General features: G+C 47.2%; 1 protein-coding gene across 2 annotated transcripts in view; it reads left to right on the top strand.

Moving 5' to 3' along the window:
- Positions 1–21,536, top strand: part of ZC3H3 (zinc finger CCCH-type containing 3) — a 135,857-nt gene that overhangs the window by 52,337 nt on the left and 61,984 nt on the right. For both annotated transcript variants that reach the window (XM_042036524.1, XM_042036525.1), the window contains one exon: positions 3,379–3,529. In XM_042036524.1, coding sequence (XP_041892458.1) covers positions 3,379–3,529 — 151 coding nt within the window. The remainder of the gene's footprint in view (positions 1–3,378; positions 3,530–21,536) is intronic.

Genomic DNA, 21,536 nt, shown 5'->3' with positions numbered 1-21,536 from the left:
AAAAGAAGGTTTCTCCAGACCCTTCCCCAGGTAAAATATTCCAGGAGCACACTCTTCTTACGCCCTCCCTGCTTCAACTTCCCCAGGGGGCCAATTCCTGGTGCTTTTCTCAGGAAAATAAGAGAAGAACTAAGGACCCTTGCATCCAACCCCTTTCCTAAGGGATGTCTGTGCTGGTGGCTCCTGGATCCCACCTTCTTGGAGCACCCTGGGGAGAGGTTTTGGCAACAAATTCCCCACCTCAAGGTCAGCATTGGACAAGAGGAAGGAGCCTTAGGTTGCACCAGCGGAAGTTTTGATTGGGTATTTGGAAGAATTTCTCCACTGAAGGGGTGCTTGGGGTGCCCAGGGAAGCGGTGGAATCATCATCCCTGGAGGGATTTAAAAGCCACGTAGATGTGGCACTTGGGAACGTGCTTTAGTGGTGGCCTTGGCAGCACTGGGTTGATGACCTTAGAGGTCTTTTCCAACCTTAACAATGCTACATTTTGTGTTTACACTAGGATTTTTTTCCCTGGGAACGGGAGGCATGAGCGGCGCTCGCGGGATTCGCGGCTCCGCAGAAAGCCCCGAGCTCAGCAGCGCACGGCCCTGGCTGATAAATGATGCTCATATCCCATTCGAATATGATGCAAGCAGTTTTTTTGTAGTTTGTCTTCCATGGCGGTAGTAAAGTTTTTAATTAGGAAAGCTAATGAGATCGATTAGTCATTAGAAGTGACCTCTGGATCGCGGCGAGGAGTGGGGATGTGTGCGCCGGGCTGATAACGGGGGACGCTGGGGTATTGTTTGTAATAAAAGCGTGAAGTGTTTGATTTGAGTGAAATGTGCCACGGGGAATACATCACGCGGAGAGGAAAAAATTACAACCCTGGGAGCCTGTAATGAAGGGAATTAAACCAACATCCTGTCTAAATAACATGATTATCTACACAAAACCCCTCAGCTAGCAAGTAATAATAGAAAACGGAGCTCTTCGGAGAGGCTCTTTGAGGAGGTGGTTAATGCCGGAGTCGCGCATCAGGCACTTTCCAAGGAGCAGCTTCGGAATGAATACACCATCCAATTACCTCTGGGAATAGAGTTTACCAGGTGCCAGCGTGTTTTGGGGAAGGAGGAGGAGGAGGGGGATGCCTGCAATAATTTGGGACTTCTCTTTCTTGTCAGGCAGGAGTTTAATGCAGTTCTGGGTTGATTGGTGGCAGCTCGAGCTTGTGTGGGGGCAAAAAAAAGTTAATTATGTATTCAGTGAATTCCCAGTTTAGTAATTCCGTGAGGTCGGAGTGGAGGAGGGAAAGGGGCAACTTGTGCTGTTGCTGTTTGGGGAGGATGTGGGATTGTGGATCTCATCCCTTTCCCAGTGGGAAGGAAGTCCTTTGGGTACGTGGTTGGTGCTGTGTCCATGAGAAGCTGGGTGTGTCCACATGTTCGGGGTGACAAAAGTGACAGAAGGCAGGGTTAGATGGGATATTGGGAAGAAATTCTTCCCTGGGAGGGTGGGGAGGCCCTGGCACAGGTTGCCCAGAGAAGCTGTGGCTGCCCCTGGATCCCTGGAAGTGTCCAAGGCCAGGTTGGATGGGGCTTGGAGCAACCTGGGATAGGGGAAGGTGTCCCTGCCTGTGGCAGGGGATGGAACTGGATGGTCTTCAAAGTCCCTTCCAACCCAAACCAATCCATGATTTCATGATTTCAGGACAGTCCCACCATCACCGTAGCTGGGATTTCATCGTGTGTATGGTGTTGGCACCTCTGTCCTTTTATTGTTCCCATTTTCCCGTCCTAAATACAGTTCCCTGAAGGAAAAGGTTCCAAGTTTGCCAGTACTTGGGAGCAATTTTAATTGTAATTAGAGCTTCAACTTCGCAAAGGCTTTAAAAGCCCACGCAGGGGTTTGGTCACTGCTCTGAAGAATTTGATCTGCTACAAAAAAATCCCAGGACAGGGAAAGAGCAATAAAATCCTGTTTGCTTTCCGTGTTCTTTCCTCACTCACTTCTTGCCTCCCCTCTAAAGTGACCTCTAAAGCTCCTCACCTCTAAAGTGGCTGCAATTCCTCCAGTCATTGAATCGTCAAATGGTTTCTACTGGAAGAGAATTTGGAAGATCCTTTAGTTCCATGATTTATCCCATGGGTTCAGATGGCAGAACATTGTGAGCATCATCTTTAATATGAAAAATTCCAGTGATTTTTCTGTTGTGGCAGAGCCTGGTTTTCCCTTTTTCCCATCACCAGGAGTTGTAACTTTTTTGCTGAGTTGGGGAATGGAAATCTGTGTTGCCTGATCCCTCCCAAAGCCAACACAAGTCATCAACTTGTTGGGAATGCTCAAGAAGGAAAATATTCCCTGTATGAAACTGTGAAGCTGTGGATTGATGTTGCCACTGTTGCAGGGAAATGGGGGAGCTGCTCCCTCCTTTCTAGAGAATGGTATCAGCTCTAAAATGTATTTCTCTATTTTTCCTAGTTTACCTGGGAATCCACCTTATTCTCCCTCCTCTCACAGAGACAAACACGGGGATGGGTCTAACGTTTTCAGCGGAAATAACGATCCCGCTTTTCCCCTCCCAATCTCTCCATAATTTTAATGAGAGGATCTCCAAGAAAAACAGCCGGCCCTTTAAATCAGTTATAAAACCCAGAGACCGAGGCTCAGCATGGAGTGTCAGCTTTAATTATCTGGGCAGTTACAGCTGTATGTTATAAAAGTCGGGCAATTAGGTGCATTCCTGAAAGCTTTGGGGGGAAAAAAAAAAAAAAAGGGCTCGTGGAGGAAAACCACAGTCAAACGTAGAACTGTTAATTGCACGAAACATTCCGCGGAATAACCCGGGATGTAGATCATCCTGAAACATAGAGAATCCAGGAATGGGTAGGGATGGAAGGGAGCTTAAAGCTCATCCAGTTCCTTGCCCTGGGCAGGGACACCTTCCACTATCCCAGGTTGCTCCAAACCACGTCCAGCCTGGACTTCAACACTTCCAGGGGTGAAAAATATGATGGAAAGGCCAAGAATTAAAGGCATACGTTTATTTCCGGTGTGGATGCTGGCATCAAGGTGTTGTTGGTGAATCCATGATTCCCCCGGTAGAGTTTTGCTGATGGGCTGGTGAGGCCAAACACTCCCAACCCCACCAGGATCTTCCTGTTACCATCAGCCACGGTGGTCCCATTCCTGAAACTTCACCCCTTTTTTCGGGTGCTAAAAAGTTGGATGTAGGACTTAAGTTGGATGTGGGACCAATGACTGTTGAACTTGATGATCTTAAAGGTCTTTTCCAACCTTAAAAATTCCACGATTCAGTGAGAATGTCTGTGAGATCCCTCCTGTCCCATCCACACCTGAATTTCAAGCCTGTTTTTCCATGTTTTTTCTCCTAGGATCCAACTTCCACTTCGTAAGGAGCCCCCCAGCCAACAAGGTGATAAAGACGCGTTATAGGATCGTGAAGAAGAACGTGGTGTCTCCAGCCTTATCATCCTTCACCAGCCCCATTCCCACCTGGAAGACCAGGCGCCCCATGACATCCAGGTAATTCTTCCATCCCTGGAACACAGCTGGTTGGGATGTGGGAGCCACGGGACCTCCCACATTGGCTCCGTGTTTTTCCGTTGCGTCTTTGCTGTTTAATTTCTGTATTTGTTTGGTCTACGCAGAGTTTATTGACTTAAAGTGTAAAATCATATTAGGAATTGTGTTATCCTGAGCTGGTGCCAACAGCTTATGCCTGTGGCTTCCTATTTATTCCCTCTTGGAATTAATTGTTTCCATGGAGCAGTTAACTAAGCTGAAAAGAGGATGAATGCACATGTGGATGTTGGTGATGAAGGGGAGCGTGTTGGATGCTCCAAACCTACACCAGGATGTAGGTGCTGTGCCAAACTGGCTTATTCCTAATTATCTGGATGGGTGGAACATCAGGAAATATTTTGTCACTGCCTAGAAAAGGGAGACACCGAAGGTGCCATAACCTTGAGTTGGAATATTCCTAAATCTGTAGAGGTAGAGATGTTTCCAGGGAGCATCTCAGAGGCCAAGACAAGACCTTGCGTAGAAGCAGGAAGGTTGTTAAAATAATTGATTCTTTAAAACAAGGTGCAATTAGAAGTGATGGGTTTGGTGAAAATACAGATTTTGGCTATTTTTAGGTCAGGAATAACTTGTCCTCCCCCTGAAATGCCACGAGTCACGGGCAGTGTTTTGGGAAAAGAGAGCCTGCTCTGCTCTTCTCCAGCTTTGTTCTCCTTGCTCTGGGTGATTTCCTCCAAAAGCCGTTCCCCAGAAGTGCCCTGAGGATTGGTGGCTTTTATGGTAGAGCTATGGAGGGACAAAAATTGTGGTGATTGTTTCTGAAGCCTGACTCGGCCTGATTTTTCCCTTTAATAGTGAATTTTGGGATTCACAAATCAGTATCTGAAGGGATGGTTGGTTTTGGAAGAGGTCAGGGTGATGAAGAGAAGTATGGGATAAACAGAGAGATTGGAAAAAAAGGTTGGGTCAATTCTTTTGTCTGTTTTCCAAGGTCTTGGTTGAGAAACTCCACATCTCCTATACTCTGCTGGCCTCAAAGTGCTTCTTCTAGTATGGAAACTGGGATCCTTTCGGAGTTATGGTCAACCTTACCTTCACCACCTCCTCCTTTGTCTTCACATTCTACTTTTCCCTTTGAGATTTTCCCGCCTGGGCATCATCCCTGAGATCCACACGTCTCCTTTTGTTCTGGGTTGTCTCCTCCAATTACTGCTCGACTTGGAGGTGCCACTTCCATTTGCACATCCTTGGGACCAAATTCTTGCATTTCCCTTTCCAGAAACAAACCACGTAATTTTTTGCCTGCTCCATCATCCTGCAATTTCATGGAATCAGAGGATGGTTGGGTTGTAAGGAACCTTTAAGATCCATGAGTTCCAACCCCCTGCCATGGGCAGGGACACCTTCCACTATTCCAGGTTGCTCCAGCCTGGCCTTGAACACTTCCAGGGATGGGGCAGCCACAGCTTCTCTGGGAAACCTGTGCCAGGGCCTCAGCACCCTGCTCATGGCAGAAGGTTGAAACAAGGTGGTCTTGTTTCAACCCTCCCAAATCAAAACATTCCATGATTCTGTGACTTTCAGCCTTAATTAATAGAAAACAGCTTATCCTCCAGCTGTTGGGCTCAGCTTCTTCCTTCGCACCTTGTTACTCCAGATCTGGATAGTTGATGGATGGAGGATCCATGGTGAGAATCAAGGAGGGGAGAAGCTTTAGGCATGGAATTCAGAGCAGGAACCTCTGGGATCTGGGTGGTGGCTCTAGCTCAACCCAGCGGTGATTTTCCAAGGAACGACCTCGTTCCGCCGCAATTGGCCGAGAGCTCCCACTTGTAGGATCATTTTCTCCGTATTAATCTCCGACGTCATTAAATTGGTGTAGTTTAGATCTTACAGCTGCTTCAGACAAATCTTGATAAAATGCCATCAGCAAATTAAAACAATTATGTTTTAAAGAAGCCATAAATCTCCGTCTCCCAATTACCTTCATTGGGGGTGATCAATCATCTGGCCTGTCTGGAGGAAGCACATGGCAAATGCTTCTCCTGGAGTTTTTACAGGAGTTTTTGCTCCATCGTTCCTATCATCATCTTGGATCTGTCACAAGCAACATGCCAAGAGCTGCTTTTTTCCTGATTTTCTTTGCTCTTCCCAAAACAAGGAGCAGCTCTCCCCTTTAGTCACCTCAGTTTTATTTTTCATACTGGGTAGTCAATTATTTGTAATATTTATATAATATTTTTCATTTTAATAATTATAATATTTCTATAATTATTTGATATTTTTAATATCATCTTCCCCTTAAGCCAGCAGTGGGATGTCAACTGGTGGTGCTGCCCTCCAGTGCTACTCCCAAACTGGTTCCCACCTGGCACTAAGGAGCAATTTCTTCCATGAAGTCCAGGTTTTTGGATATCTGGAAGTGATGTGCCAGGGTTTTACTTCGTTGGGACATCCAGGATGTTGCCCTTTTTGCCAATAAACCCCCAAATAACCAGACTAAGATGAAGAGGGATGTGGCTTTGGGAAATGAGTGACAGGGAGAGTTGCTGGAGGTACCTGATGCCAATCCCTCGGGAATGAATTCCGTCCTCCCTTTCTTGCTGGGTTGCATTAAACTCAGCCCTGCTGCTGACTTTTCTTCAAGGCAATAGGTGGGAGTATATTTTAAATTAATTTTACTCCACTTTTTGTAATATTTTTGTTTTAAATAGATTTATAAGCAGCTCGGGGCCTATTTCTCCAAATTTATGAAGATAATTTTCACTCTCTTGATAAGGTGAAATTTACACCTGCTATTTCCATATTAATTCACATTGCTAAGTGGATCTCATTTTCTTCCGTTCTTCTATCTGGTGAGTGTGGCCTTTCCTAATGCAATTTCCCCCTCACTAAATCACTGTGATCGGGAGTCATGATCGAGTTAAATTAACTTAAATTAATTTACTTAATAAGAGCTCCAGATCATTGTGAATGAGGTTAAGATTTATTGATTCTCCTTTTCACTCCTCCCCCTTATCTCCCGCGGCTTTGCCGGGAGCGCTGCTCACAAGGGCTGTGATTTGCTGGCCTGAAATTTCGGTTGCTCCTGGTGACATTGAGGTTGATCATCCCTTAAAAATCCTGGAGGGAGATGTCCTCTCTCCTCACAGCCTCTCTCTGCTGGAAGAGGGATGAGGGATTTGCCATGGAAGAGTTGGGATGGGTGAAGCGTCACGCTGAGAGATGGCAGTGATGCTGCTCCTGCTTCCAGCCTCTTTCCATGGGTCATGTGGATGTGTCCATCAAAGAAATGGGATGTCCACGTCTCACAGACCTTGCACAGAGGCAGCAGAAGCCTTCTGGGGATGGCGATCAGAGGGATGGAGCACCTTTCCTACAAGGAAAGGCTGAAAGAATTGGGATTGTTCAGCCTGGAGAAGAGAAGCTTCAGGGTGACCTCACTGCAACCTTGCAGTGCCTGAAGGGGCTGACAGGAAAGATGGAGAGGGAATTTTTGCAAGGAGGAGTGACGGGACAAGGGGGAATGGCTTCCCACTGAAAATGAGTAGCATTAGATTGGATATCAGGAAGAAGTTCTTCCCTGTGAGAGTGGTGAGGCCCTTGCACGGGTTTCCCAGAAAAGCTGGGTCCCCAGGGAAGTGGTCATGGTCCCAAAGCTTCCAGATCTCAAGGAGCATTTGGACAACACTCTCAGGCACAGTGTGAGATTTTTGAGGTGTCCTGTGCAGGACCAGGAGTTGGACTAGATGATCCTTGTGTACCCTTTCCAACTCAGAATATTCTAGGCGTCTCTAAACTCCTTCAGAAGACTCTAGTTCTCCCTCTGGAGAGCCAGAACAGCTTCTAAGACATGTTTTTGGGAGCAGAGGGACCTTTGAGTTGAGTTTATAGACCCCCAGTGGGGGAATGAAACACTTGACCCACTTTGAAGAGTTTTCTTCTCAAATCCTGCTGCAAGTGTGGAAAACAAAAGTCACCTGTCTGCAAATAATGAGTTGTGTCTGGCACTGCTGGGGAGACTCTGATATTTCTTCCTGAAAACTTTGCGGCGCCTCTTGAGGGACAATCCTACCCCTCCAGCACTATAAATAAGTAAAGAACAAGATGATCCAACATTTGTCAGAGAAATGCCTGCTCAGGAGAAAGGAATTCGTCAGCGGAGGATTTGCTTGTGTGATTTAGTTTTGTTTTCTTTTTTCCTTTTATTTTCTTCTCTTTTGTTCCGTTCCGTGGCCTGGAGCGCATTGAATGGATTAAGATGGAAACAGTTGTCACCATTCCTGGGGGTATTCAAGAAATGACTGGATGTGGCACTCAGCGCTCTGGGCTGGTTAAGGTGGTGATTGGTCAAAGTTTGGACTTGATGGTCTTTTCCAGCCGAAATGATTCTGTGATATGGTGATTACAAGGATTTTTTTTCCCAGGTTCCAAAGTCTGAAGCCTTTAGGGATTAGAGCTGGAAGATAAAGTGGGTGATGCATGTTTTGAAATGGGGCTCAGCCACTGTGGTGGGTGTGAGGGCCCCTTCCCTGGGAAAGGGGAGATATGGCTGGGCATCCAAGAGGAGGAGGAACCACCATCCCTTCCAGTCACCCTCTGCAGGAGGTTGGGATGTTGTGTTCCAGGTCACTTGGACACACCGACCTCCTTGTCCCATCCCTTCCTTTCCGTCACAGTGCGTGGGTTTGGGTTTCCCATTTCTTTTTGCTCCCTTAGCGACACTTTTTAGGTACCAGCTGCTGACCGCTGACCCAGCTCATGACCCAGTTCAGAGAATCATGGAATGGTTTGGGTTAGAAGGGACCTTGGAACAGCATCTGGTTCCAACTCCCCTGCCATGGGCAGGGATGCTACCCACTAGACCAGCTTGTTCCAAGCCCTATCCAGCCTGGCCTTGAACATTTTCATGGGATGGGACCATCCATTTCATGCAGGCCCTGTCATCCATTCCCAGGGAAGCCTTCCCGATTTTCCTCCCCATTTTTCTGGCATTCCTTGAGTGTTGTTACAAGTTTCCCTGCAGGAGTGATTTCACTGCCTTGAGACAACGGCATCGTGTGGTGGGGAAGGGCACTTGGCTTCCCTTCTGTGGTAGATTATTTCCCGTGTTATTCCGGAGTGAGTGGAGCCGCAGGTGCTGGTCCTGGTGTGATGTCAGCATGTAATTAACCCTTTCTCCCTAAATCCTTGGGGAAGGGAGACATGGTGGAATGGGAATCTTGAGTTACGAGATAGAGTTGCATGTTGCCCATTGGATGCATTCCAGTTCCTGTATCTCATTCCCACAAAATGGTGTGGTTGACTTGGCATGGATGAAATGAACATGAAAACTCAGTATGTTCCCTCTCTTTTGGGGAGGACAACATATCCTTGGGAATTCCGAGGAAGCTTTCTCATCCTTTCCATCTTCCTCATGTTGTGTTGGAGGCTGGGGCAATCAGGGTCTGCACCAAGTCATCCACCATAATCCCATTGATGGACAGTAATGGGTTAAACCAGACTAATTCCATCACTTCTGAGCTTTTCGGTTGCACTCTAAGGGTCCCTAAGAAGTCCATCCATTTGGGAAATGGGATGGGGTCACGCAACAACTGTTACACCTCTGGGAGCTGTTGGGAGGCGCTTGGGATATGTTGGTTGCTCGTTGTGCAATCCAATGTTGGCTTGGGGTGGTGGTGAGACCCTGGCACAGGCTACCCAGACGAGTTGTAGCTGCCCCATCCCTGGAAGTATTCCAGGCCGGGTTGGACAGGGCCTGGAGCAACCTGGGACAGTGGAAAGCATCCCTGCCCATGGTTGGAACTCTATGGTTTTTAATGCCCCTCCCAACCCAAACCATTCTGGGTTTCTTTGTTCACGATCCTGGAAGGTCAGTGGTTGGAGCTGAGAACTGAGAGCGGAGTTTGGGACCGTAATTCATGGTGGATGGAGCAAATCCATATTTCTCTGGTTCTGGGGTGTCATCTCAAAAGTTGCAGAGAAAACAGGGAAAACTGTTAACGTCGGCTTCCACGGCGGAAAATTGCCGAGCGCTCCGACGGGAGAGGCTTTAATCGACGTTCCCATATATTGTGAGCAGACAGGGATGGGGATTTTAAAGATCTCAGCAAATGCCGTCTTCTCTCCTTGATCCATTTATTTTTTCCACCAGTCTGTACCTCATGGGGTCCAAGAGGTGGGATCCCAACGTCCCACAGGCCAATTTGGAGCACAAACTGGACTGGTGGTGTGGGCCAGATGCTTTTAAGTAGTGTGAGTGGTTGAATCCCAGTTTTGGGGGGTTTCAAGCACAGCTTTTTATGTTGTTTATTTAATTGGGATGCTGCTCTGTTGGGACTTCACCTCCCGGTGCCGATTGCTCTGGGATCTCCCTGCAATGGGACGAAGGAATCGTGAGCAGAGGGCAGAGGTTGGGACACCGGGAGTTAATTTCCTTTTATCAAGATGATAAAATCCCCCCTCCGCCTTCCCGGCTTTTGCCGCGTTAATCTGCGAACGGAGTCGGAATGTGACGAATGGCCTTAAAGTTGCTGTCAATTTTTTTCTTCCCAAATTCATTTGACATGAAAGTGAGAAGTAAACAGAAAGCCTGTGGTTAAGCAGATAACTTGGAAAGCCTTTTCCATCACATTTAAAAACGGCCGTGTCATGGATTCTGCGAATTGGCAGCTCCTATTTTGTTTGATTTTATTTTGTCTGTGTGGTAAATTTTCTTTTAATAATCCCGACGTGGTTTGACGAGGTTTTAGGCCTCGGATTTTTTTTGAAGGGATGTTAAACCATTCTCCAAAATGACATCTCATTAAAGTGAAATTCATCTGCTGGGATTGGAGCCGTTACAGGCGGGAGGGAACAGTGACTCCCATTTGGAAATCCATATTTTTTGTTTCTATAGGAAGTACTTTTAATCCCTTTAATGAGGCTGGGATGAGATGCACAACTCGGATTGTTTTGGAGCAGCCCTGACATCTGGCCCAGCATAATCCAGTTTCTGTTCTGGACTGGTTTAGAGGCTTTAAAAAACAATGGCACCTCTTTGGGGCAAAGCTTGGGATTAATCCTCCCTGCTCCTGGTGCTCCCCCCTTCCCGAGAGACGGACACTGAGGAAAACTCACTCCTCTCTTCCGTCTTCTTTTGCTTTTTATTTCTTATCTCTGTTTCTTCTTCCCCATTTTCTCCTTCCTCTTTTTCCTCTTTCCCTTTTTCTTGTTATTTTCTTTTTCTTCTTCCTTTCTCTCTTTTCCTTTTTTTGTTTCCCCCTTTTTAATTTGTTTTGCCTTTGCTATCTTTTCTTTTCCCTTTTTCTAGATTTTCCCCCTTTTACTTTATATCTTTTTTCTTTTTCCTTTTTTTTCTTCTTCCATTTTCACCTTCTTGCCTTTTTTCTCTTTTCCTTTTTCCCCCTTTCCTTTTCTCCTTTTTCCTTTTTTCCCCTTTTCCCTTTTTTCTCCTTTTCCCTTTTTTCTCCTTTTATCTCCTACCCTCCTTTCCCTTTCTTTTCTTTTCCTTTGCTTTTTCTTTTTCTCTTTTGCTTTTTTCCTTTTTTCTTTTTCCCATTTCCTCTTACCGTTTTTCTTTTGCTCCCTTCCATCCTTTTTTGCCTTTTTCCCTTTTACACTTTTTTCTTTTCTTTTTTCCTTTTCCTCCTTTTTTCCTTTCTTCCTTTTTATTTTTCATGATTCTTTTCCCTTCTCCCGTTCTTCTATTTCCTTTTTTCCTTTATTTCCCTTTTTTAACTTTTTCTTTTTCCTTTTTTCTCTTTTCTCATTTTATCTCCTTTCCTCCTTTCCCTTTTTTCCCTTTTCCTCTTGTTTTCTTTTTCCTTTTTCCCTTTTTTCCCTTTTTCTTCTTCCTCTTCCTTTTTTTCTTTTTTCTTCTCCCCCATTTTTTCCCCTTTCCCCTTTCCTCCTTTTTTCCTTTCTCATTTTCTTTTTCCCATTTTCCCCTTTTTTCATTTTCCCCTTTTCCTTTTTTTGTTTTTCCTTTTTCCCCTATTTTCTTTCCCCCTTAAAATCGTCTTTCATATTTTTCCTTTATTTCTCTTTTCTCCCCTTTTCTTTTTTCCTTCTTATTCCACTTCTCTTTTTTTTTTTCATTTTTTCTCCCCTTTTCCTTCCCCCAGACATCTCTCCCAGCCGGTTGCTTTCCCACCCGGCAAACTCAGCAGCAGATCCAAGTTGTGCAGCTTCCAGTGGGATTCAGGGACTCCACCACCCCCACTCCCTGCCCTGACTCCCCCATCCTCCCAGTCTCCCCAGTCCCATCCAGTTCCTGGGCAACCTTATGCTGCGGGGTTGTATTTTTCCTGCTTTTCCATGAATTCCAGGCTGCTGGCGCTGGGGGGAAGCGCTCCTGTTCCCTCCTCGCAGGGTCAGCCCCAGTAATCGAGCTCCACTTCGGAGGAAGTAATGAAACTAAAATAAAAGTGGGACTCAGGGGTTAATGACCAGCTCTAAATGCACATGAACATCCTTAGGAATAATGGGATTTTCCTTTTTTAATTTTGGTTAATGGAGTCGTCGTGTTTTGAATGGATTCCATTAAAAAGAAAACTGCCACATCCGATCCCGGGGACAGGGAGGGGTTATTTACTCGGCAGGGTGTTGTGTGGATCTTGGATCAGCTCTTCCCCTGGAGCCTGGAGCATCCTTGTTGGGGAGCCCAGCATTCCGTAAACCTGGAACTTTTCTTCCTGGGAGATCCGGCAGCTTCATCCCGTGCTGGAGCTGTGTTGGATTTGATGATCTGAAAGGGCTTTTGCCATGTAATCCCTTGAGAGCCCCCCAGCCTGGCAGTGGCTTTCTGCCTCATGAGGTGTTGGATTTTCTGCACCCTTTGGCATGAGATTACAAAATCCCAGGATCATTTAGGTTGGAAGAGACCTCCAAGATCATTGAGTCCACCCTGTGACCGATCCCCACCTTGTCACCCAGATCAGAGCACTGAGTGCCACATCCAGCTGTTCCTTGAACACCTCTGGGGATGGTGATTCCACCACCTCCCTGGGCAGTCCATTTCAATTTTACTCTTTTTGTGAAAAAATTCCTCCTAAAATGCTCAAGTTGGATGGAAATGATCTGGAAGCCATCCAGTCCATAATTTGGAAAACATAATTGGAATTGTCTTCCTTCTGTCTCATTTCCCATCACTCCAAACCGAGTTGTGATGGTGCAAAACCACCGTAGGAGAGCTCAGTGCCACTCGTCCCGACCGGAATTGGCGGCATCCTCAGCGGGATTTTCATCTGGGTCAGGAGAGCATTTCAAAATTGCTCTCCTGATTGAGACATCTTGAGTTATTGGGCTTCACAGACCAGTCTTGGAGGCTCAAATTCAACCCCAGGTAGATAAAACCATTCCTGAGGATGTTCAGCAGCTCCTGGTGGACTTTGGATTGTCAAGGGCCAGGGAAGAGCAAAGCAAAGGATGTGGTTTTGTTGGAATGTGTTTGATCTGCAGTGTGGATTTAGGGTCCTCAGCACCAGGTTGGCTCTAGAGATCTACTCTGAAGGGTCCCCACTACTTTTGGGATACTGTGGGTCAGGGACGAGGAGATTCTGGAACCCTGATGGAGTTTGCAACCAAAGGATCCTATCGAAAAAGATAAACTGAGATGATAAATGAGATAAAAAAAGGAGACTCTGCATTCCAGGAAGTGTTTGTTTGGAGAGGTGCGGGGGAGTCCCGAGCGGTTTGGGGTGAGGAACCATCTCCCAGTTCCATTGGGGTGCCACACAGGCATTCCCAGTCCCCAGGGCTGGACAAACCAAGGGGAAAGATCCCGTAGGGACTAAAACCAGCATGGAGGGCATCGCTTCTGTTGTGTCACAGAGCAGAGGTGCTCATGGTGGTGCCACTTCTCAGCGAGCTCCTGGGCAACATCTTCCTGACTTGCTGCTGCCACCATTCCATTCCCATTCCATTGGAATTCCCATGGAATTTTGAGTTAATATGTTTTCCTTAGTGTTTCTAATAGGCTGAGAGCACATGCACAGGTGGCTCGAGGAGGATTTGCTCAGGAGCGGTTTTCATCAGCCAGCATTTCTTTCCCTCCTCTTTTGTGAGGCCTTTCCATGCTTTCCAAGTCCAGCAGCTGTCAGAGAAAAGAGGAACATCCTTAGTGAGGAAGTTTAGAGGGATTAAAAGTTGGGATTTCGTGGCTATGGATCAGCGATTTTAGGTCAGGGATAGATTGTCTGGTGCAGGAACTCAGGTGAGAGGGGGAAAATGTGGGCTCAGGTAATCCAAGAGATCTTCCCCAGTGATGGGTGCCATCTCCAGGTGTTGGGACACCCAACTGGAGATGGTCATTCCCATGCCAAGGTGGAAAAAGTAAAAAATTCTCTGAGTGCTCTGGAGCCAGGCTGGAAGAGCTGGGAGTGCCCAGCCTGGACAAGAGAAGGCTCCAGGGAGAACATAGAGCCCCTTCCAGTGCCTAAAGGGGGCTCCAGGAGAGCTGGAGAGGGACTTGGGACAAGGGATGGAGGGACAGGACCCAGGGAATGGCTTCCCACTGCCAGAGGGCAGGGTTCCCAGAGAAGCTGTGGCTGCCCCATCCCTGGAAGTGTCCAAGGCCAGGTTGGGTGGGGCTTGGAGCAATCTGGGATAGTGGAAGATGTCCCTGCCCATGGCAGGGGTTTGAAACTGGATGGTCTTTAAGGTCCCTTCCCACCCAAACCATTCCATGATTCCATTACAAAATGTTAATTATGGCTGTGATGCTGTTTTTTATGGATTAGTGTGCAGGGTCCAGGCCCAGATGGGCTCCAAGCAACCAGGGCTGATGCCATGGGAAGGAAGCAGAGGATTGATCCTTCTTCATCCAGTCTTGGGGTAAATCTTGTTCAAAGTCCCCCAGGACCGAGCGTGGTCCTGTTGAGATTTGAGCTGGTCTTTAAAGCCCTTTAACCCTCTTGGTGCTGCTCACTCTGTCCCAGGGCATCCATTTATTCCTGCCCAGGTGCTCCAGGATAACATCTGTCATGGGACCACGAAGTTCCAAGTTGAACTCTTCCTTTTCTCCATCCGAATTCCCCAAACACCAGCTGTAATTTTAAATAATATGAATTTGATGGGATATTATTCACCTTTTCTAACCTGGACTTCAACAGCAACAGAGTAGCTTGGCCAGGTGAAATCTCCCTGAGAATAAAGTTTTCCAAATTGGCCACATGCTGTATTTGAAACTCATTTTGAAGTGGTTTAGACCCTTTAGAAGTGGTTTTTCTAAGGCTAATTATCCCTCCTAAGAGCATCCCATTTGGAATATATTTTCCAGTGCTGGGTATTTACACGCTCCCTGTTTTTTCACCTGACAGTGACAGCTGTGGGAGAGAGGAATGTATTTAATTCCTAAATTTCTACTCTAATAAGAGATTAGTAATGGCAGAGCTGCTTTTTTTCCACCCTTTTCCCAGATGGTTTTCCCTACAAAGGGTCGTAACTTCTTCAACCTTTTAGCAGATCGAGCCCTGAAGTTTTCCTGTGCCAATTCCAGTGTAAAAGTTGGAATTAAAGAGAAAAAACAGACAAAAAAAGGAGGAAAGGGGAAGCGGAGCATGGCTGAATGGCAGCTCCACAAGGCATAAATTCCCTGAATTACTTCTTATCCTTATAAAATTAGGATAAAATTGGGATAAATTGCTTTAAACCTCATTGTGAGCTGCTGCACTGAGCCGAGTCCAACTGGTGCCGGCATCTGGGCTGAGCTCGGGGCTGTGCCCGGGCAGGTCTCGGAGCTCGGGAATGAGCAATCCGGTTTTTGGGGGCAAAAAAGGTCACTTGGCAAGTGCTGGAGCATCGTTTTCCACTGATTAATTCTGTCCAGGCTAAGTAAACATTTAGGCTTCTTTCAGGCTGAAGGATGGATCCATCTGTTTCATCCTGGTGGGAGAAATCAGGGAGTGTCCTGAGCTGGAAGGATCATCAAATCCAACTCCTGGCTCTGCACAGGAACATCCCCAAAAAAGATACAAAATACTCTAAAAAAGATGGACGAAACTCTTGGATTGGCAAATGCACAGGGATCCTAAATAAGATCTCCAAGAGCTTCACTGGGCAGCAGGATCTGTTTTCCAGGAGCTGGAAAGGGCTTCATGGAATGGAGGGAAGGAAAAGAAGGAAGGAAAGGAAGGAAGGAATTTGTACATCTCCCCCATGGGTCAAATTTCACCCTTGGGCTGAGTTAATGAAATTTCCGCTTAAGTGTCTTTTGTACTCAACATGGAGAAAAATTCCTAAGTAATTACATATTCATATCCAAAATCTACATAATGTTTGGAAGATCTGCTGGAAGGGGGTTGGAATGAGATGATCTTTACGGTCCCTTCCAACCCAAATTGTTCTGGGATTATGTCATCAGCTTTCTCAGTCCCTGGGTGTTTATTTCCTTCTGCTGCCTTGGAAATAATTGGAATTAGCTCGTTAATACCAACTAATATCCCTCCTACCAGGTCTGGTCTCTCTCCAGCAGAGCACTGAGATTTCCTCTTTCTACACCCAAATTCTCTGTCTGACAGAGCTTCCTTTGGGATGAAGCCATTGTGTTCCCTCCAAACCTTGGTTTTATTCCGTTAGGGAATGTGTGGATGATGCAGGACTATCCAGTCTCTCCTTGGCTCTTCCCGGGCTGGATCCTGGCACCTCTGTGTGGATTCTGCACGAGGCCGGATTCGCCACTGCCCTTGGCACTGGCAAAGCCGACCATCTGCATCCGGCAGCTTCCCTGTTCCCGGTCCATCCATCCATCCATCCCCAGGTGCCAGTCAGGCTCCGCAGCATCTGCAGCTCCTGCTGCCCTCCGGGCTCGCCTGGAAGGAGGATTTGCAGGAGGATATGGGGAGGTCTGAGAGGTCACAGCTGTTAGAGCTGGGAAAGTGGGAAAAAAAGAGCAGAGGGATTCCCAAAGTTGGCATGGATCCCGCGGCCACCTGTCCGTGAGCAGGAACGGTTTTCCAAGCTGAAATAACATTTTGATTGCAAATAATTTCCTTTAATCCCCCCCCAATAAGTGGAGATTTAATAATTGCTTCTGGAATTGTTGGTAGTGAATCCAGATCTGTGTTCCTGCCGTCCTCTGGTGTGGAAAGGAGGATGTTAACGGAGGCAATGAGGGGTGAATCTCTGGGGAAACTCCAAAGCTATTCCAGTTCAGGATATTTTATATGGAAAAAGGTTTTATGGCTCAATAAGGAGGAGCAGGGAGTGTCGAAGGTGACGTCTGTGCTGCTTTAAATTCCTTCTTAAATGCAAGGATAAAAGGGGGCAAAGGGGAAGCGTTATTTGTGTCTGGGAAGGAACTTTGTGGGAGTTGTGGGAGGCAGTGGGAATGTTTTCCTGTTCCCTCCCTCTGCAAAATTCCTGGTCTCTTCTGCATCTAAAATAACGCTGTTTCAACCCAAATCAGGGTGTGGAATCATGGAATCATTGTGGTTGGGTAAGCCCTCATTGAATCGAACCATTCCTCCAGCACGGCTAAGGTCACCACTGAGCCATGTCCCCAAGTGCCACATCCACATGGCTTTTAAATCCCTCCAGGAACGGTGATTCCACCCCTGCTCTGGGCAGCTGTGCCAGGGCTTGATAACCCTTTCCGTGATAAAATTCATCCTCATGTCCATCCTGAACCTCTCCTGGCACAGCTTGAGGCCATTTCCTCTTGTCCTGTCCCTTGTTTCCTGAGAGCAGATCCCAAACCCCACCTGGCTCCACCCTCCAGTCAGGGAGTTGTGGAGAGCCCAAAGGTCCCCCCTGAGCCTCCTTTTCCCCAGGCTGAGTCCCCCCAGCTCCCTCAGCCTCTCCTCGTGCTCCAGACCCTTCCCCAGGTCCATTCCCTTCTCTGGACACACTCAGCTCCTCAATGTCTGTTTTTCTGAACTCCTGGGTTTTTAAGAATAAAAAGGTGATGAATAAGGAGGAGGAGGAAAGGACTTCCTTGTACAACATGTGAAGATGTGGGATTAGAATCATGGAATCATGGGATGGTTTGGGTTGGAAGGGACCTTAAAGACCATCCGGTTTCACCCCCTGCATGGGCAGGGACACCTTCCACTACCCCAGGTTGCTCCAAGCCCCGTCCAACCTGGCCTTGGGACACTTCCAGGGATGGGAAGTCCACAACCTCTCTGGGCAGTCTGTTTCAATCCAGCAGGACTAACCAGATGTGCTGCCCCTGTTTGTAATCCTTGACATTAATTCTGTGTCATCCACGGGATTGTGGATGGACAGGGAATTAGGCAGGATGAATCTTACCCTGCACCTGCTTTCCAGTCCCGGCACATCCCATTGGGCAACTCCTCGTGGATCTGCATCATTCCTACCTATGCACAGGTGACACCAACCAACTTGCAAACGTGAGGGAGGGCAGCGACTGCACTGGCCGGACCCAGAGCTGTGGCAAAATCCTCCGGAGGCTGGGATCCATCTGGGAGGGCATCTTGGCAAATCCTCTGTGGGAAATGCAGTAGGAAGCGCTTCGTGGAGCATCCAAGAACGCTCTGCCTGCCCGGGGAGCGCAGCTTTGGGAGCCTTTTTGCCTGTGTTGGTGAAACTCTCGCCTCCTATTTTTCCCCCTTTTTTTTCCCGTCGGCACTGCTGAAGTGAGGCTTCCTCGGGCAGGTTTTTTACAATTTGGATTTGATGAGAACAGTCGGTTACGACTCCCTGAGTGCTGTAAAAGTTGATGCGATGGTCGCTCCGCGCCTGTGCTCATTTTTACAATTTTTTATTTTATGAAACAGGACAGGGAGCTTAGTGACTTATTACTATTCATTTCATTTCAATGCAGTAAATATTGATTCAGTGGGGGCTTTTCAATTTAAACCACTTGCCAATTATATAAAATATTACTGGCCTCTGGAATTATGCTTACGGATCCCTTTGGCTGCTCATTAACGAAGGAGCGCAATTTTTAGATCCCTTTGCTTTCATCATCCAAATAAATGGGCCAAGCTCCCTCTTCCCAGGGAAGGTGCTGTAGACTCAGCTCGCAGGGGCTTGACAGCCTCGATGGAGCTCTTAATTTGGAGCTGCTTTCAAAGGATTTTGTATGTCGGGATTTTTTTTCATTTTGAGACATTGAGGTCTGTTCCTCTGATTTTTCAGCTGTGGAACGACAGCTGGGATAAACGGAGCTCAGGTTCATCAGCTTCTCCCACTGTTGGGTCCTTGGATGTTGCTTGAGCTCCAAGGATCTGTTTACACCTGTCATGAGGAGCAGGATAAAAAGTTTAGAAAGAGGGAGAGGGGATTGAAACCTGACAGGTGCAATTCCAGTGGTGGAAGGGTCTTGTTGGCTGTGGTCACTTGGGGTTATCTGTGATGGACGTTCCCATGGCAAAACTTCCCATGGAACCAGCTCAGACAACTCACAAAGTGTTGCTTCAACAACAAATGTTGGAGCCCCTCCGTGTAGGGATGGGGTTAAATAAGCTTTGGGAAAATGCCTTTGATGCCACCAGAGCTCATGGTGATGGGACTGTAGGCCTGGGATGTTGCCCATGCATAGATGAGCCCATTTCAGAAGCTTTCCCTTCCTATTGTTGGACCTTTCCATGCTCACAGTCTCCTGTTGAGCCCTTTGGAGTGTGAGCTCCTTGCCGTGCTCCTCCTGGCATCTCGTCACTAGAAGGACATGAGATCAGGATCATGAAAACCTCGAGCTCCTTCTCCAACCCGTTTGTCCTGAGGCCACGGAGAGCGGGGCATGGATGGATGCAGGATATTCTAATGAGATTTGAAAGAAATAAATCAGACCTAGAGGAGCATCCCCACAGTTGAGAATTATCACTTTTGGGGGTTAATTACTGGGGAAGAAACTACCTTCAAGTGGTTTCAGGTGCCATCAAGATGAAAAGAGGGAAAAGTTGGGATTGACCTCAACTTCTCGACCGTATTTAAACCCAAATGAGAACGCGCAATGGTCAGGAGGAGACTCAGAAATCGTCTGGTTTAGCAGGAGCTGCATGAATTGGATCAATGTTAAAATGTGATTTAAAGCACGTTGTCAGTGGAGCAGAGGATTTGGCCAAGGATCTGGTTCCAAGGGTGAGTTACGACGCTGGATCTCGGGGCCAAGATGTTCTTCACATTATGCTTTGTGCAGCACTTAACCTGTGGTGGATTTCCCCAAAAATAACCAATGATGTGACCAAAAAGAACCTGGATGAGGCTTCAAATTGGAAAAGAAAGAGCTAAAACTCCACTGCTGTGGAGCCAACTTACATAATTAAACACTGGTTTAAATACCACTTTTAGGCCAGGTTTAAGGGTGGTAGTAAAGCAACTTTACAATAATCAATGGTTTTTAGACTGCCTGCGTAATTCAAACTCACCAGCCCCTTCTCCCCCAGTGGTTCAGAGCTAATCTCACTGATTGGTTGCAGTAGGATCGACACTGTCGCGGTGAAGGTGACCTGGAATCCCTTTGTGTGAGTGGGTTTTTGTCAGCTAAATTCAAGGAATTTATCCTTTTTTATGCAAAACCTCAGGGTAATGTATTCATCAGGTTGCTAGCTCACCTATTGCTGGAGATGAATGTGTATTATTTTAATGCTATGATTAATAAGGACTTTCTGAAGTCCTGCTTAAAGTATTCCCTGATGGTATTTGAGGACTTAATTTGAGTGTAAAGACGGGATAATTGTGGGGCATCGCAGCACATGGAAAGCGCTGGGAGTTTTGGAGCAAGACAAGAGCTTCCATGGGAGACTGGCACAAATTGTGGAAAGGCTTCCCCAGATCCCCTTGGAGTCCCTGTGTGCACTTCAACCTGAGGGGTTTTGCAGCAGCAGTGAGCTGGCAGAAGAGGGGTTTACCCCTCGTGTGCCGACACAAAGAAGCCCGGAGGTCAAAGCTGAAACCCCTCTGGAAGGCGGCACTCAGTGCCCAACACACAATGAAAAAGGGGCAGAGCTCCTCACCCAAAAGGGGCCGTATCTTCCTGTCGCTGTTAAGCAGGCACGCAGGCGAAGGCAAAGGAGAAAGAGAGGGGACTCTCCATTTGTGTTCCACACAGGTTTATTCGGGTGAAAAGGCAGGGACAAAGAGGCCAAATTGGCAGGAGGGTCCAGGGATTTTATACTGGGTACAGAATAGTCAGGGAAAGGGATCTCAGCCAATGGGATAGAGACAAGCAGGTGGGATTGACAGGAAGGGAACCAATGGGAACAACACACAGGAGGGGCTTAGGGAAGGATCCAATGGGGCATCGAGGAACAAAGAACTTTCTAGAACTGATACATATTAAACAAGGGAAATGAATATACATAACTGCATACATAAAACAGGGAGGTGAAAACATTAACCAATCAGGGAAAACATGCAAACATCAGAACAAAGAACTTACGGGTTTTCACCATGACTGCAAAGTTATATACTAAACTGGGGTTGCTGACCACCACAGCTGGTGGTCTGAGTTCTCCTCGGGAGACAAGTGGCTGGAGCCATGTGCACTGCCACATCAACCACTTTAGGATTTTTAATTGCTTTGTGAACTCATGGAATCATCAGATGATGTGAGTTGGAAAAGACTTCTAAAGATTATCTTTTTCCAACGCATGGGCAGGGGCACTTTCCACTCTCCCAGGTTGTTCGCAGCTCCACCCAACCTGGCCCTGGATACTTCCAGGGATGGGGCAGCCACAGCTTCCCTGGAAAACCTGTGCCAGGGCCTCCCCACCCTCCCAGGGAACAATTCCTTCCCAACATCCCATCCATCCCTGCCCTCTGGCAGTGGGAAGCCATTCCCTGTGTCCTGTCCCTCCATCCCTTGTCCCAAGTCCCTCTCCAGCTCTCCTGGAGCCCCTTGAGGCACTGGAAGGGCTCTGAGGTCTCCCTGGGTCCTTCTCTTCTCCAGGAGCAGGTTCCTTTTATTGTGAGGGAGACATGGAGTTGTTTGTCCTTGTTGAGTGAGTATTTATGATGGGAGCTCCGGATGGTGTTTCCTTCTGATTGGATTTCTGCAGCTGGCAGGAATTGCTGCCATCCTCCCCAAAGGTCCCTTTTC

This window comes from Corvus kubaryi, unplaced genomic scaffold (genome assembly GCF_017639235.1).
Source record: "Corvus kubaryi isolate FWS band 111438036 unplaced genomic scaffold, C.kubaryi_AGA036_p1.0 37385, whole genome shotgun sequence".
NCBI lineage: Eukaryota > Metazoa > Chordata > Aves > Passeriformes > Corvidae > Corvus > Corvus kubaryi.
Note: the sequence above shows the minus strand (reverse complement) of the source record. Positions and strands in the feature narration are given on the sequence as shown.